The sequence below is a fragment of the Electrophorus electricus genome, chromosome 13 (genome assembly GCF_041902795.1).
Source record: "Electrophorus electricus isolate QZ-2024a chromosome 13, ASM4190279v1, whole genome shotgun sequence".
NCBI classification, from domain to species: Eukaryota; Metazoa; Chordata; class Actinopteri; order Gymnotiformes; family Gymnotidae; genus Electrophorus; species Electrophorus electricus.
This window is the reverse complement of record NC_137509.1, coordinates 6,055,265-6,071,318: the sequence shown is the minus strand read 5'-3', so window position 1 is coordinate 6,071,318 and position 16,054 is coordinate 6,055,265. Positions and strand designations below refer to the sequence as shown.

At 43.2% G+C, this 16,054-nt stretch overlaps 1 protein-coding gene across 2 annotated transcripts; it reads left to right on the top strand.

Moving 5' to 3' along the window:
• Positions 1-459: 459 nt before the first annotated feature.
• Positions 460-16,017, top strand: capn1 (calpain 1). 2 transcript variants are annotated; one of them, XM_081694450.1, is made up of 23 exons: positions 460-667; positions 744-769; positions 3,597-4,076; positions 4,868-4,937; positions 6,004-6,122; positions 9,328-9,461; positions 9,633-9,801; positions 10,311-10,394; positions 11,054-11,139; positions 11,220-11,294; positions 11,404-11,564; positions 11,669-11,829; positions 11,931-11,942; positions 12,164-12,375; positions 12,508-12,547; positions 12,706-12,771; positions 12,851-12,908; positions 13,286-13,350; positions 13,528-13,596; positions 13,924-14,002; positions 14,161-14,277; positions 14,435-14,493; positions 14,653-16,017. In XM_081694450.1, exons 3-23 carry the CDS (start codon positions 3,825-3,827, stop codon positions 14,677-14,679), a joined length of 2,115 nt encoding a protein of 704 aa, XP_081550576.1. In that variant the 5' UTR covers positions 460-667; positions 744-769; positions 3,597-3,824; the 3' UTR covers positions 14,680-16,017. The 2 variants fall into 2 exon arrangements, with proteins under 2 accessions (XP_081550576.1, XP_026878279.2); XM_027022478.3 differs by lacking the exon at positions 744-769.
• The last annotated feature ends 37 nt before the right edge of the window (positions 16,018-16,054 follow it).

Sequence of the window (16,054 nt, the reverse complement as noted above, 5' to 3'; positions counted from 1 at the left end):
TCTGATCTGCATGTCATATCCACGCAAAGCTATCGGAATACGATGAGTTGGACATTAGCTCATCTATACAGAATCGTTTGAAACCGATGGGATTTGTGAGCACTATTATGTCCATTGGTAGTTTCTTGTATTAGGATTCTAAGCATGACCAAATACCAGCATTATTTTCGTTATGTTAGGCTTGGAGATAGACACATTCAATAACGTGACTCAAATGCATGACTATGCATTGGCGACATTAAACCATAAGATGGCAGCATTTTACGTCGAATCTATCATAATTAGAACTAATAAATAATCTGTCACAAAATTTGGCATTTAGATTAGATAATTGATGTGACCAGATAACAGACAAAACCAAATACCACAGGGAAATCTAGCAGGAAATGGACATGGTCGTGTTCTTAAAAAAGACAATGCAGTCAGTTTAAGATGATCTGTTTTCAAAAAGCAAATCTACCGTAGGACTCAGTAAAACTGGGCTGAAAGCATTAAGTGCGCAGACGCGTTTAGGCGCTGGGGCTTCTATTAGGGGCGGTTCTGGAAGCTTTTTGATGGTGGAGAATCTCTGGAAAGGAGCGCTGTACCGAAACCAGATGGGACCATGAAATAGTACAAAAAGCTTTATAATAACCCTTTGTTCAACAAAGTTCCCAGGGAGAAACGCGTAAGTAGCTCATTTACTGTCTCTTTGTGTAATTGTTTCTAAAACAAGTAGGCAGCAAAGTTCATTCTGTTTTCAGATGGCGTGCAGGCTGATAGTTGACTAGTAAGTAACGGCTTTTTGTGCTTGTTTAGGCCACATCGCTTAACGTGACGTACGTTAACGTTATTTTTTCTCCATTTCCTTTATATGTGAACGGCCAACTAACGTTTAGAAAAGCTATTCTTCAGTCAGAATATATTTTTGCCACTTCTTCAGTTCACTTTGAGTGGTCCCATAGTGATTGGACACTATGTGCAAGTTAGGCTATTTCTAGAGATTTAAATAAGTGTTATGGCCAGCTGTTGGCAGTGTGAATGCTTGATCAGACAACTGATCTTTCAGAGAACCCTATAGAAGTGTAGAAAACATTTTCAACGCGTGTTGACTTGACATTAGATGTTATAACAGCCACGCTTATCTCTGTTCCACACGCTTGACTGTAATTGATATTAAATGTCTGAGACTCTAGGCAATTTCATCGCTGAACATATCACTCGGTGGCCTGCTGTTTCAGCATTTACAACACATTAGTTGTGGCGTCTCCGGTACTTTAGGCCTAGCAACAATATCGCAGATTTATTTTGATTAAAAATAAATAAAACTATCTTTAATTCTCCTAGTCTCCAGATGTTTCACTTGGGGTATTCTATCTATTTTTAAGGTAACTTTTGAATAAATTAAGCGCAATTCTGCAGTAACGCTTACTTGTAACTCATTGAAACAGACAGTGACAAGTGTGTAAAGCAACATTAGGTTGCACTCAGAAACATGTGCCTTGATACCCTGCACGGGGTCCCATTCGTTTGAATCTGAAGCGGACTGCAGAATTTTAGTTTGCAGACTCAGTGACATCACGGCCATGCCCAGAAGTAAACTTGAACCACGTACCTGCAGTTCAGGTAATACCGTATGACCCCATCAAGGCACTGATTGCTGTTGTATGTGCACATGTTCTATATGTATGCCTATGAACTCTGTGGGTGGCATATTTGGAGAGCAGTTATTACAATGTGAAAATCCTTATGTATTTTTAGAGAAGGCAAAGATATGTTACAGCATTGGGTGACTTTTTTTTTTTTTGCAAGTGTCACTTCTAATGTTGCATTATAAAATAATGTATCAGTTTCTCATTACCACAATTAAGACATATTTTTACATATCTGCCTCTTCATAAAGGATAAACATGCATAAACAAAATATCATCACACTTTCTGTATTGTGGTTCTCTGACATCTGGTTTGATCACTAAGCTCTAGTGCACATTCAGGTACCCGTAGCCATGTATTTCCGGTTGATTCGCACTTCTCTTGATCTTTTTTTGCCAGGCATTTGTGTAACAGGCTGCTTTGCTCTTGCATTGTGCCTTTGTGTGTGTGTGGAGCTTGTGCAATGTGCCTGAACTTGCTCTCATATCCTTGTCACTTTTCAGAGTATTAGCAGGCTGATGGCAAAATAACGAATGTCCACTAAAGATGCCTTGAATATAATGGTAGATTAAATGTGAATTGCCTCTTAGTAGCTTGTCTCAAAGAAGGGCATTTTCTGTTTCATGGCAGAATACAATGTTCCATCAAACATGATGTTATGTAACACGTAGGAAGATATCCAGATGCTAATGCTAGTCTTTGAGTAAAGTTGGGGGCTGTACGTGAAACCTTCTGTTTGGCTTTGACCAATAGGAACCCAGACTGAAAATGGAGCATGTCAGGAAGTAGGAGAGCCAGAGTGGTGGTGGTGGTGGTGGTGGTGGGAGGGGATTGTTTGGTTGAGAAAAAGAGTACGAGATCGAAAGCCTCAGTTCTAGCCATAGCGAGGTGGTAGTCAAACCTGCTGTTTGTTTCTCACTCAGTCCCTCCCTCTCTCACATACTGCTGCAACCTTTGGCAGCTGGCCACTAGACTAATTTCCATGCGAGCAGCAGAGCACCGCACCCTGTCAGCTGCTGTAGATGTTTCCCATGCTCAGGAGGCCGTGCTGAAAAGCAGAGGGCTGACCAGGGACTGGTTGCTCAGTGCACGTCCTTGGCTGAGATGATGAAATCGAGTTTGTCTTGAGAGCACAAAAGTTTTCACAGACTGAAGCGCCCCTCTTTTGTCCTGTAGCTTGAATAAACAGCACCAGCTTATCGAGGCCGTGACTGGGGTAGGACCAGGGTGTGCATGCGGCTTTGCACGCATCTGGACACGGACAGTAGAAGGAGGAAGAGCCAGCGCAAAGTTTTATTGACTGTAGCAGCTGAGAAAGTGCCTGCTTATTTGAGCACCAGGCAAAAGGGAAACATACACCACCTGGTAACTAACCAGACAGTCCCTTCCAGTGTGTACAGACTGATTGGCGAGAAAAGGGTAGGACTGTGGCACACAGGGAGGCACTGTGTGGCCTGGGACATATGGAAGAATTTGACCCAATTCAACTAGCTAGGGCTGGGCCTACTCTGATCTGAGTCATTTGTTTGACAACTTTTGTTTCTTATGGTTTGGTTTTCTGTATCTTTATATTGTTATATTGTCACATTTTGCAATAACAAATAATACAACAAACACCTATTTCTGTGTAGGTGAATATCAGAAAATCATATTGTGCTTTGCATATGTGTAAGAAAAGTCAGCATTTGGAAATATCATATGCATGCTGCAAATATATATTTTCCCTGGCAGACCAGGGAAGAAGCTGCATTCATACAGCTCACATTGGTTTTAACTTCAACTAAACAGTTGCACATAGTTAAATAGCTTAATAAGTAATAAATACAGCTTGCTATTTCTAATCAAAGAAATCTTTTTTTTTTTTTTTTCCTAGAAAATTTAGGGTCCATTGTAGATTTTTAAAATGCTGTTTACACTTAATAAAAAGGTGTCATGCAAATAAGCTTTCTCTCTTTCTGTTTTAGGCAATTTGGGACCAGACAACTTCTACCACATCAAGACTACAGTCTGAACCCAGGCCTTGTAGAGTCAGCTCCTCCCTCTTCCCTTGCCTCACTAAATGCACTTGTGCATTTACACACCCTAATTAGACACTGAGCCTTCTGAATCCCTATTGGCTGATCCTTGCCCTGCCTCCATTTTCTGTGGCCTGTTAACTCTCTGTTGCTGGGTGGATCACAGTGGTGGGAAACATGGAGCCGATTGTAGCTATGGGAATGGCAGCCAAGCTACGCAGTCAGTGGGACCGGGACGGTGGTCTGGGCCAGAACCACAATGCCCTCAAGTTTCTGGGGCAGGATTATGAGTCGCTGAAGGCGCAGTGCTTCCAGAGGCGGACCCTGTTTGAAGATATGTACTTCCCAGCCGCCGCATCCTCCCTGGGCTTTAATGAGTTGGGGCCACGCTCCTCCAAAACCCAAGGCGTGCGATGGATGAGGCCGACGGTGAGACACAGCGCACCATACATCACGTGTCACCTGAAATGCATCTTTAACATGCGTCCCATATGTCCCAGGCACCCCTTAAGGTCTTACAGGCCTGAATTTGCACTTCTGTGTTTGCCTGGTGCCAGTGCACTTTCACACAGAGAGGGAACCTTTAATAGTCCAGTGTAATGTGCATATGTCTCTCCGCCTGTGGCTTGGGTGAGGGCAGAAGGTCACTGGGTCCTGATTGGTCCCTGCATGGTCACCGTCTCACTTGGAAAGCTGGAGGCTGGAAATCTTGGACCACTCAGTGACTTACCCTTTTATGGCACCCCTGCCATCGGCACACAGCTGCAGCTCGCTTAGAGCTAGCTTGCGGGTGGGCTCTGGGTGGGTGTGGGAAAGAGCGAATGTAGTGGGTGGTGCTGTAGAGGACTGTGCCATGCCTGAAATGTTTTGTGCTGACTAAGTGATGATTAGTGTGCCGTGAGCTATGGACTGATCCAGTGGATTGCTCGCAGTAGTACACAGCAGAGGCTGCGGCAGTACACACCAGCGTGGGCCCAGATCCAGCAGGAAAGCTGTGACCTGACACTGTGGCCTTAATGGAGCACTTTGGCTTGGGCTAAGGAAATGCGATAGGGTGTGTGTGGGTGTGTGTGAGTGTGTGTGGGGGTGGGTGTGTATAAATAAAATGGTTAACCGCTTCATTTTTTGTGCATTAATGCATGAAACTGCAACATGGCTTTGTTTACACCAGTTCTTCCCTGTGTGGCTTAATATGAAACTGTCTGCGTGTGCGTTCACAGGAGATATGCTCACGCCCCGAGTTTATCATGGATGGCGCCACTCGCACAGACATCTGCCAGGGGTCATTGGGTGAGTGCAGCTTTGCCCCGCCTCCTATTGGGGGAGACCTTCCTGCTACCATGGTGACAGTGTCCTGAGGAAGAAGACTTTAGTTCCATTGGCACACAAATGCCATAAAGAACTCCTGTGTGATCGATGCATGCGCTACTGTTTATAGTTTGTCACAGACAAACAGGAAGTAGATGTCTTCTCAGCAAAACATGGTGAAGGTTAATGGGCTGGTGGGGAAAGGGGTTGAATGCACAAACATTTTCCTTGCTTATTCAACTATTTGTACATTTCAGATGTTGCATGTACAGTAGTGAGACACAGCTTTAAACGTGCCTATAAAATTGCTCTTCACATCAGCAGTGGCCTGATGGGTAAACCTCAGTGAATGCATTAGGCTGTAGGCTTCCATAGAGGCATGCTAAAGTTCTTTCCAAACACATGGCCTTGTTTGGCATGAGTTCTCTGCACCTCTGGGCCACTACCATGTTAACACTGACGCTAAAACCCACAGTTTGCTCGGGCGTTCTTTCTCAGGGCGCATGGTCACTTAGTGCTTCTGCTCCTGGAGAGCCCTCAACCTGTACAGACATTACAAAAGCGGCAGTGATTGGTCAGGGACAAAACACTGTCTCACTGTTTGTCTTTGTCTTGAGCAAAATTCCCATGTTGATGCTTGCTAAGTGTGTCATGTAATTAGTCTCATTTTGGTGTTGAATGTCAAATTGCCTGACTTTGTAATCTAATGTTATTCACACTAGACAAGCTTTTTGGGGGGCTATAATGTTTAATCACTTCATTATATGGAAGAGTTTTTTTATTTTTAAAAGATCATCCCATCTGGATGAGCCAGACACTGTGGTATGTAGGCAGTAGTTAATTAGACACTCATGACCATCAGACACTCATGCGCACACTTCTTTGGCCTTATGGACTACACTGATATTAGGTTAATGTTGTTAATATTGTAGGCGTATTATTATGAATTATTGTAGGAATTTATTAAGTCTTTCAGATGAAGTAATTTAATAATGTGAATGAAGTATGAACAGAGAAAACATGAAAATGACTGCGTGTATGTATACAGGCGATTGCTGGCTCCTGGCTGCTATAGCGTCTTTGACTCTGAATGATAACCTGCTGCACCGTGTGGTACCACATGGACAGAGCTTTGGCCACGGCTACGTTGGTATCTTCCATTTCCAGGTAGGTTCACTCTCTCACTCAGCTTCGCTGAGCTTTGCCTGGGACTCATAAGCCGGGTTTATGGAATGCAATGGAACCTTTCACTAAGAATAGGTGGGCTGTGAAAGATAAACCCTGCTGATGTGAAAACAACATTTTTGAACAGATTTAATGCAGTGTTGCTCTTGTAGGTCTTGTATCAGTCTCTAAGACTGGAGTTGTTTAATCAAGTTTCAAGTTCAAGTTTGGTTTATTTGTCACATACATAGTCATACACAATATAACTCGCAGTGAAATGGTTTGAGAGTGCTCTGTCCAAACTGAGGAGAAAAAAACAGGGGTGTATTATACTCAATATTAATCAGGACTATTAATCATCTTACAGATTTTTATTATCTCGTATATCGCAGGTTTCATACCTCCAGCATCTCTCTTAACCCATTAGTGCATTTGGCAAGTGTGTGGTCTTCATGGAAACCTGATTAGCTTGTTTGAACATGTGTGTGCATGTGTGGGTGTTAAAGTCTTTGTGTTCATACCAGGGGCACTTGCTGTATACTAAATCCCACGCTAAATGAAATACCTCACTATATTAAAACCTACAGGAACAGACTGGCTACAAGCTCTCACACATGCTCATACACACACATTCAGCATGAGAAAAAGGTGGGAACAGTGTGGTGTGTAATTCTGTGTTAAAGGTTGCTTGGTTTAGCTGTGTGTGCATGTGTGTTGGGAAACTGGCTGTGGGCTGTCCTAGCATCTCTTACAGCCAAAGGGGCAATTGCAACGTAAGTTTTGTGAGTTTTTAACTCAGATTTTTGTGGGTGTGTCTAAACAGCAATGCTCACACATCATAAAAAATTAGTCTTTTATGACACACGAATATTCCAGTGAGATTTGCTCAGTGTAGCGTGTGTGTGAATGTAGGTGTTGGGTTGCTCTTTTAGCTCTGTGTGTGTGTGTGTGTGTGTGTGTGTGTGTGTGTGTGTGTGGTGGGAAGCTGGGTGTGTGCTGCTGTAGCATGAGATTAACTAAGGGGGCAGAGGTGACTAAACAAGTTTTGTGACTTTACACACAGCATGAAAAAATTGAACTTTTATAACACAATGTACAGTAATGCATTTACGTTCCACTGGGATTTTCTCACTGTACGCTTTGTAGGATCATGTGAGTACCACAGCCCGAAGCAAAACTATCAGCTCTCCACCTCTGGCAGTCTAACAGGACTACATGCAGTGTCCCTCTACTCAGAGGTGTGAACCAAAACCATCTGACCGTCTCTGGTCTGATATGGTGCAGGTAGATTAGCTTTGTGACTGTACTGGCCTCTCCTGGCTTTCCTAGTCTAGCAGTCGTGTTCTTGGGTCACTCCAACCAGTGCTTGAAGAGGGCTGGCGCTGACTGGTACGCAGTATTGGCCCATTTTTTCTTGTGTACTCTTTTTGTGTCCTCTCCGTATCAAGTTCTGACCCAATATAAATGACATTACCTCGGGGGCACTAAGTGAAGCTCACCAGTTTCTGTTCTCTCTAGTACTAGACGAATAATGTTAATGCTACACAATAATGTTGGCTTGGCCACAAAAGGCACTAAGAGAATGGGTGAGCCAGACAATGACACACCAGAGCTTCAACCAGAACTAAACGCAGGATTGGAGCAGCAATCTAGCTAGAAGCAAGAAGCCCGTTAATGTCGCATCAGCAAAAACACCTAGCTACCACTACCGCAACCAACTATGACGTTAGCAGCACACACGTATATAAATAATATATAGTGTCATACAGATATTACATTCATATTAAATATGAGAAGTTTGCCAGACTATTAATTTTGTCAATTTTGAGTAAAAAATAAAATGTTGTGAACATCAGTGATATCTCATGTAGTATGTTTTATTCACTATAGAAGTTCAGAATAAAGTAATTAACGTTCTGCTGATACTAGCCGCTAAACACAATAACATGTAAATAAGGGGAGTGCCGGCAGTTTTTTTTCCCCAACTTTAAGCACTGATTCCAACAGAATGTTAAAAGATTGGAAGAGGGAAAGAAAGGGGAAAAAAATACAGACACTTAAGATCTTTTGATCAGGGTTGTCCACAGGAAGCTCTTCCTAATAGTTAATTAGGTGCCTGTGCAAACATATTTACTCACTCATCTGCATGCTTACAGGTGTATGCACGCACCAACACGCACTAGAATGAGAATATACGTATAGCCATCTGTTTGTTTACACACACCGACACACACACAGGCGCATGTACGAAAGCTGTCAAAGAGGCGTTTAAGAGGGAAATACTATGAGGCTTTGTGGTTGACAGGATCCAAATATGCACTTTTAGCTTTCTTTTTCCTGGAGCTCCTGTTTCCCCTGGAAACCTAAGCAGGCCTTTAGCACCAGCATCAATGAGACATCATGAGCCATCCTGCAGGGATCTCTGCTTCTGCTGTCAATGAGAAACTCTTATGAGATTCCCCATATTGGGCTGTTTGGACTGATCTACATGGCTGTCATTAGAAGCAGGATATGTTGTGTGTTTGGGGAGGGGAATCATCACGTGGTTGTTACTCTCTTTACCTCAGCACATCTATGGACCTGAGAAGATCTGCAGTGCAAAAAAGTTTCCCTAATCCTGTCCTCCACATTACTATATATTGCCTGCTTCAACCAGCCTGAGTTCACCTAGGTTGCCTTGAGCTTAGGGTGGGTGTGACCCCGGTGTTCACAAACCATGCTGGAGCAAGACGCACTTGTCTGCCCCCATGAGTGATCAGCGTAAGGGTGTTGGGGCTTGGCTGCCTCTCTCTGCCACCTCCCTGTAGCAGTGAGATTGCGCTAATGCCTTGGAATGTGGGAGAGGAGCGCCCTCTACTGGCATACAGCAGTGTCTCAAGGCTCCAGGCCGTCCTGGAGTAAATGATGGAGGAGCTCTAAGCTGTGCTTTGAGTTTTGGAAGGGGTCATGTGAGGTCACAAGTGCACTAGGGCTAGTTTTGTGTGTTAAACAGTTCCCGTTGGTATGGCGAGAGCAGGTACAGTCTTGTTCACTGGCTCTCACCCCGTGCTGATGTAAGCATGTCTGCTAATGGGGGAGGGGAGGACTGACATGGAATGCCTGTATGTGAATGCACATGGTCTGTATTTATGTTGATGTATGTTGTCATACTGCCACCTGCTGGTTGTTGTGTGTGTCTGTGTGTGTCTGTGTGTCTCTCTCGCTCTAGTTTTGGCAGTTTGGTGAGTGGGTGGATGTGGTGATTGACGACCGACTGCCTGTTAAGGATGGGAAACTGCTGTTTGTGCATTCATCAGAGGGCAAGGAGTTCTGGAGTGCTCTGGTGGAGAAGGCGTACGCTAAGTAAGACCAGAGCCAAGGCAGGAACATTACACACTGGTGCCCAGGTTCAGAGTCCACAAGTTTAGCTTATTTTCAGTTATTTAAGTCATTGATCATGTATCAGGAAAAACGTATTTTTCCTTACACTTAATTTTACATGATAAATGCTAAATTGAACTATGTGCACATTAGACTGAATGGCTGCTACGAGGCACTGTCGGGTGGCAGTACGTCGGAGGGCTTCGAGGATTTCACAGGCGGAGTGACGGAGCAGTATGAGCTACGGAATGCCCCGGCCGACCTCTACAGCATCATCCACAGGGCTGTGGAGAGAGGCTCTCTGCTGGGTTGCTCCATAGACGTAAGCAACACCTGCCTGCTCCATCCACTCACGGAATGTTCCAGAACACGGGTGACCTGCACTGCAGAGTTTAGAGTTTTCCTCAGCTCACATGAAGCTAGAATCAGGTGTGTCAAAACCCCCTGAACTTTGCAGTGTTGTGGACTTCCAGCACTGGAGTCTACCACCTGTTCCAGGATAGCAGCACAGGTGTAGCAGTTCCTGTACATGCCTGACAGAGAAGGAGAGATCAAAGCAGTCCTCTGTGCTCAGTACCCTGAGCCTAGCTCACAGTGAGGCTTAATGCTGCAGTCAATTTGTTTATTTATACTGCAGTGCATTTTAACTGACCAGTGTCAACACAGAAGCCTGTTAGGCCTTGTATAAATAATACTAGCACATGTAAGTATTTACTCATCAAGGAAGGGTTGTCTTTACTTCTTATCTCTTGTCATTGACTATACATGACATGTTCTTGTATAATCTCATTTATGCAAAAAAAAAAAGAAACATCTCCTCTTGTTTTGTAGATCTCCAGTAGTCGGGACATGGAGGCTGTCACCTTTAAGAAACTGGTCAAAGGCCATGCGTACTCTGTGACTGGCGTAGAGGAGGTGGGCACCTCAGCTCTCAGAAAAGAAAGTCTACTCCTATACAGGCAAACCAAAGCAGTCATGCTGCAGCTGGACTTGGCATAGATTTGTGTTGTCAGTAGCAAGGGTTGAGTAAGGTGTGGGTTTTTTTTTTTTGGGTTTTTTTTTAAAGAAATGAAAAAGTAAGACTTCCATGAAGACTGTGGCAGGCTTTGCAAAGTCTCTAACTGGCACCTACACACTGCAGAGTATTGAACTCTGGCACCTGTGGAGAGAAACGAGAGACAGGTGTAGGTGATTATTCAGTAAACAGGTGATTGTGAATGGGGGAATTGTATGTGTGCTGGATGTGTTCTGTGAGGGCTGACTGGGTACCAGCCGGACTTGAAGCTGTCTAATTTACTTTGGGCACTGTTAACAGGTAAATAAATAGCTTGGTGCCAGATGTAATAATAGAACAGAGTAATAATAGAATACTATATCTGGTATACATAACAGATATTAATGTATTGTACTTATACATTGTAAAGTACAGGGAGAACACAGTGTCTTACTGATTAAAATATTTATCTTGCTCTACATATGAGTGTGCCAAATGCTGAAACATGTCGGTGTAATTCTGTGTGTGTGTGTGTGTGTGTGTGTGTGTGTGTGTGTGTGTGTGTGTGTCTGCCTGCTAGGTGGTTTACAGAGCAAGCCCCACCAAGCTGGTACGCATCCGAAACCCCTGGGGGGAGATTGAGTGGACCGGAGCCTGGAGTGATAAGTAAGAGCAGCAGTAGCCTCTAGCAGCACTGGGTCCAGAGTGCTGATGGCAGCTGCTAAATACTCATGTACTCTTCTCAGTTCCAGAGAGTGGGATGGCGTGGATGCCTTTGTCAGAAGCAAGCTGAACTATCGTAGTGAGGATGGAGAGTTCTGGTAAATGTGTTGTAATTAGTTATTTATGAAGATGATGACTTCATTTTTAAGATATTGAAGTCTGACCTCAAGCATTTTTTTCTCTCTCTATCTTTGTTCCCTTGTTCAGGATGTCTTTCCGGGACTTCCTGCAGGAGTTCAGCAGGCTGGAGATCTGTAACCTGACAGCAGACGCTCTGGACGCCGGCCAGATGAAGAAGTGGAGCACGTCTCTCTATCAGGGCGAGTGGAGGAGAGGCAGCACTGCAGGTGGCTGCAGGAACTACCCAGGTGTGTGTGTGTGTGTGTGTGTGTGTGCTTGAAGTAAATTCAACATTGTAGAGCCTGTAGTTGGTGTCCCAACCCCCTGAACCCCCTCTTCCCATGATCCCTAGCCACATTCTGGCTCAACCCACAGTTCAAGATCAACCTGCAGCACCCGGACACCGTGGGCAAGTCCGACTGCAGCTTCTTGGTTGCGTTAATGCAGAAGGACCGCAGGAAGGAGCGTCGTGAGGGCAAAGACATGGAGACCATTGGCTTCGCCATCTACGAGGTCTGAGGGCAGCCGCATGGTTTGACAAAGCCCTGGAGTCCATATGGACCACTTTATTATGCCTACGGTTATGTCCTGATCTAGTTTTTCTCCATTGGCAGGTTCCCAGTGAGGTATGATGGCAGCTGGTGAAGCTTTTTGACTTGCTGTATGTATGCAAAGATCATTAAAAACACAACGGAAAGGTGCTTTAGAAAATTAGCATCATGTTACACTATATGAAACCATGCCGTGAACATGTGCATGACCATCAGGTATGTCAGACCAATACACAACTGGTCCAGTGTAATGTCATGCCTCTTGTCCTGGGTGTCTCTTTTTTTTTTTTGGGCAGTTTGTAGGCCAGTCGGGCGTGCACCTGAAGCGGGACTTCTTCCTGACGCATGGGTCCCGAGCTCGCTCCGAGCTCTTCATCAACCTGCGCGAGGTGAGCTCACGCTTCCGCCTGCCCGCCGGAGAGTACATCATCGTACCTTCCACATTTGAGCCACAGAAGGAGGGCAACTTCGTGCTCCGCGTCTTCTCTGAAAACCCTGCTGCCTCCATGTAAGGGGGGGGGCGAGAGAGATTGATTTATGGTGTATAAGGCTGTGTGGCTATGCATAACTCAGGAAATTTGTAGTTGGGAGATGTTTTGAAGGTTCAGTGCTAACCAGACGTACTTTTCCTCTTCCCTAGAGAACTGGATGATGATGTCACAGCTAAACTCCCCCCAGAGGTGAGTTGTGGAAAGTACAGATGCACTTTTCCGGGGAACATATTGATATTTAACATAAACATAGATGAGCCAACTGTTTTTAGTCTGGCTAAATTTACTTCGATGGGTCTAGATGTGTTGTCATTTGACTCTCCGTTATCAATGATTCTTTCTCTCAGAATCATTTGGATGAGAGCCAGATTGATGCAGGATTCAAGAGTCTCTTCCGACAGCTGGCTGGAGCGGTGAGGACAAGAAGTTGTGCCTTAAGAGAGGGAAGATGTATTGGTGCACCAATCCTGTGTGTGTGTTTGTTTTTTATAGGACATGGAGATCAGCACTACAGAGCTTCAGACCATTCTTAACAGAATCATTGGCAAACGTGAGTCTTGTAACTAATGAGTCTGTACTTGAAAATGATATTCACAAATCCAGGTGAAGTGCTTCATTAACCATTTAGGAAACCTTATGCATTTACATGTATGGCATTTAGCTGACGCTTTTATCCAGAGACTTTCAGTTATGACTGAGTATAACTTGAGCAATTGAGGGTTAAGGGCCTTGCTCAGGGGCCCAACAGGAGCAACTTAGTAGTGGTGGGGCTTGAACCCACAGTCTTCTGATTACTAGTAAAGAAACTTAGCCACTGAGCTGCTACTGCCCCTATGCGTTAACATAGCTGAATATGTAACTTTTTATTAGACACTGTGTCCTGTGCCAGTGATTTTGCTGAATGAAAGCTGTCGTACTCTCTTACAGATAAAGATCTGAAGACGGATGGCTTTAGCTTAGAGGCCTGTCGCAGTATGATAAACCTCATGGACGTATCCTTATATCATATCATTCACATGTGCATGCATGTCTTAATTGGCTGTTTTGTCTTTTATTGGTGTTGGTCTGTCTGTAATCACTTCATCTGTCCTCTTTTGGTTCAGTCTGAATGCTTGTTCAAGTTGCTGTAAGTTTACTTGTCTCTTATTCTCCATGATGACCATGTTCAGACAGACGGCAGTGGTAAACTTGGTCTCACAGAGTTCCATGTGCTGTGGGAGAAAATCAAACAATATCTGGTGAGATTTGTTTGTTTATTATCTACTTATATATGTACCTACTTATTATCTAATGTACTATTTACTTTATGGTTATTCCTTATTTCTAACACATGTGAAACTGCATTTTGAGGACATGTGAAGTAATGTTCCAGCACACATGACCAAAAAAAAAAAAAAAAATTTAAATGCAAGTGACCTCCTTAAGTAATTTGGTAGTACCTTTTGTGATATTACATTGTCAGATTTTTGGTGGTTGAAAAATGTTTTTAAAAGGTGGCAAAGTCATTGCTCAGCTCTTTCATGAATTATGAAACCAAAGTGGCTTCATGTCTCTGTCTCTCTCAGACCGTGTTCAGACAGTTTGATATGGACAAATCTGGCACAATGAGCTCATATGAGATGCGTCTGGCCCTCGAAGGAGCAGGTGAATCATGTGTCCATCCATCCACCTACTATTATACATTCTCAAACTTCTCCCTCTCTGTTGTCTTTTACCATTCGGTGCATGGCCCATAAGTGGTTGTAAACATGGTTGGGGTTCTGTACCTGCATGTAAACATGATTCCTCTTGCTTTCTGCCAGGCTTTAAGCTGACCAACCACTTATTCCAACTGGTCATCTTGCGTTATGCAGAGCAGGACCTGAGCATTGACTTCGACAACTTTGTCACCTGTCTCGTGCGCCTCGAGACTATGTTCAGTGAGTGTGGGCTCAGATTCAACGTTGATTGTTGCCACCTTTGTTGAATTCTGATATGTGGGGCGGGTTATCTAGGAAGGTTATTGGAACATCTATAGTGGGGAATAAATTGGGTAATGATTTGATGTTACTGACACATACCATTTTGGTTCTGCAGAGACGTTTAAGACCTTGGACACAGATACTGATGGACTCATATCCCTAAACTTCACGCAGGTTAGATCCTGAGCTCTCTGTTCATATCTTGTAGATAATACTAGATTGCCATTAAATAGATTGTAACAAATGTAGGGATATCAGCCAGCTCCTATAAAATTTTATATATTACTGCTATATGATTTTGTATCAGACTAATATTTCTCCTTGCCTTTGCAGTGGATATCTATGACTATGTTTGCATAAACAGACAGACATAAAAGCCTGTGCTCTTGGACTGAGACCCGGCCTTCCCAGTGGTCCAGAAGTGCCGACTTCTTACAGTTATTTTTTTTTTTGTCTGATGGTTGGGTGACTTCAGGATCCAATCAAAAGGCTGTTTAGCATGCTGGTAAGCATCATAACAGGAACTCCCAGGTCACAGCACTTGCACTCTTCAGTCTGAGCTGAAGTTATTAACAAATGTCAGAAAAATGTTAGTTTGATTACAAACTCTCTGACCAGGCATGTGGCAGAAGACTCTCTAGCAATCATACTTGCTCTTCCACACAGTGAGACAAAGACTGAGCATGTGCTTTATCGCCAAACATACTGGTCTGTTTACGCTTCTTGTGCCAAATGTATCACTTCCTTCCAATCCTAATCTTCCAAAGTCTTTGTAATTTTCTATTTTCACTTCTCACTCTTACCAGTAAGATCTACTAACCAATACCAGCATTCTGTACTATGCGTTGTAGATTAGGAATTTCGAGGATTTTTTTTTGTCTGTGTGTGCAGACTGATTTAAGTCGTTTTGGGCTTAGATCCTTCTACAAATGTAGTAAATAAATAATTTCTTGTAGTTTTTCAGGCCACATTTCTAGAAACTCTGCAATCAGCAAGAGCAGTGACCCTTTGAGTACTGAGGAATTGCTTCTTTTTTTTTTTTAATTGGTGTTCTTTTTAACAAAAGTACTTTTTTTTTTTTTTTTTAAAATATGGACGATATAGCTGCAATCTTTTGCCATAAATGAAATACTGAATCATAAAGTCATCTGTTGGTGCTAAGATTTGAATCTTAAGAAACACTTCCTTCAAGTGTATAATTTTGTGAAGGAGAATGCACCTGTTTCTGCAGTATCCTATGGCATGATGTCAACTCTGGGAACAGCGTGTTGAAAACGTGGTTAGAAAGGAATTCATGTGATTTGATGTTATTTTGCAGCTCTGAAATCTTGACAGTGGGCCATGCTGCAATTCATATAGACTACTCTGGAATACATGTACATTCCTTTGAAGTTTGGGTTACTTCAACAATTATTGTTATGTAAAACAAATGTCCAAGGTGAATAAATTAAAACGATGCAGAGATATACGAGAGCAAGCAGAAGTTTATATTCAGCTTTTCACCATGTATCTTGCAAAATGGGTAGTAGTATGTTGACATGCAGATATGTACTCCTTTCTATTCTTTTGGTGCCAGAGCTTGTAAGGTGGTGTGTTCTTTATACATTTATTTACATGTTCTTATCAATGGGCAATTTCTAGATTTTAAAATGTTACATATGCAGTATATGTTTTGAATAAATGCATTTTGGAAATACATTTCTTGTTCAATTCCTGGTCACCATTAAAGGTAAAA

Excerpts from the sequence above, each read along its gene's own strand:
- capn1 (XM_027022478.3), top strand. The coding sequence starts at position 3,825 with ATGGAGCCGATTGTAGCTATGGGAATGGCAGCCAAGCTACGCAGTCAG. Across the intron at positions 4,938-6,003 it reads CATCTGCCAGGGGTCATTGG|GCGATTGCTGGCTCCTGGCT; the intron begins GTGAGTGCAGCT and ends GTATGTATACAG. Across the intron at positions 12,772-12,850 it reads TCCGACAGCTGGCTGGAGCG|GACATGGAGATCAGCACTAC; the intron begins GTGAGGACAAGA and ends TGTTTTTTATAG.